Source organism: Mus caroli, chromosome 11 (genome assembly GCF_900094665.2).
Source record: "Mus caroli chromosome 11, CAROLI_EIJ_v1.1, whole genome shotgun sequence".
NCBI lineage: Eukaryota > Metazoa > Chordata > Mammalia > Rodentia > Muridae > Mus > Mus caroli.
In genome coordinates, this window is record NC_034580.1 from 79,265,356 (window position 1) to 79,266,598 (window position 1,243).

Below are 1,243 nucleotides of genomic sequence, written 5' to 3' on the forward strand. Positions count from 1 at the left end.
GGGATCAAAGGAGTGCGCCACCACGCCTGGCTAAATCAGTACTTTCATAAAAAGCACTTGTTTTAATTGATCCTAAAGGTGATCCATCCCCGTTTTCTGGAGTCTCAGGTGCATCTTTCTCTAAATCCTGCTTCATTGCCACCCTCATTCCCTGTCTCTAAAGCTCTGAGTCTCACAGGAGAAAGGCAGCAGGCAAGGAGACACAAAGGTGCAAGCTTACAGCCACTGACAGGAAGGGCCTCGTGGCTCCTGGGCACCCATATTGACAATGGCACTTTGCAGCTAGACACCGGTGATTCAGTCCTTTTGTAGGAGTTTATCATCCTACTGATAGAGAAGAGGAGAAATGTTTTGGATCTTCTATTTCTGTTTGTGGTATCTGAAACACCCCTGTTCCCTGTGGCACATACAAGTTTGTACACACACATACACCTGCACACCCAGCAGTTAACTATGGCATGGAAATATGTAGTGTAGTGACAGATGAGAGAAAAGGAATGGGGGAACCTGAAGGAAGCCTCTAAGCACAAGAGAGCCAAAATCAAAGAACTTCCCAGACAAGGTGAACGAAGATGGTTTCCAAATGCCTCTAACATGTTCACCTGTCAGAGATGGTCACATCAGCAATCACGATTCTGCTTGAGCCAGGCTGAGTAACGGAACCTTTGTGTGTACTGTCCCCTTCACCCAGGATCACACAAGAGGAGCTTGAGCCTTGGGGATAAAGAAATAAGCCGGCCCTCTCCTTCCCCGGCCCTGGAGCAGCCCTTCAGAGACCGGTCCAACACTCTGAGTGAGAGGGCTTCGCTGCCCGTCATCCGAGACAAGTACAAGGATCTGACTGGCGAGGTGGAGGTGAAGCGCCACTTTTCCACTTTCCCTGGGGAGGTGATTGGGGGGAGGAGACCCTGCACAGCAGATGGCAAGTAGATCCTCAGAGGTCAAGGCTGGAAGCTCTAGCCTGGAATGAACATGTTCCCTGTGTGTTTCAGCCTCTGAAAGTTGTGGCTAAAGTTGAAATTATTGGTGGGACTTTGCAAAGAGAGAAGCATTTAAGAAAATCTTTTCAAAGCTTACATTTTATTATTCTACTGAATTTTAAAGCATCAAAACAGGAAGAGAGGAGAAATGTTTTGGATTCTTTTTTTTTTTTTTTTCGAGACAGGGTTTCTCTGTATAGCCCTGGCTGTCCTGGAACTCACTTTGTAGACCAGGCTGGCCTCGAACTCAGAAATCCACCTGC

At 47.5% G+C, this 1,243-nt stretch overlaps 1 protein-coding gene across 8 annotated transcripts in view; it reads left to right on the forward strand.

Moving 5' to 3' along the window:
- Positions 1 to 1,243, forward strand: part of Synrg (synergin gamma) — a 77,223-nt gene that overhangs the window by 57,844 nt on the left and 18,136 nt on the right. For all 8 annotated transcript variants that reach the window (XM_021177158.2, XM_029483571.1, XM_021177164.2 and 5 more), the window contains one exon: positions 692 to 855. In XM_021177158.2, coding sequence (XP_021032817.1) covers positions 692 to 855 — 164 coding nt within the window. The remainder of the gene's footprint in view (positions 1 to 691; positions 856 to 1,243) is intronic.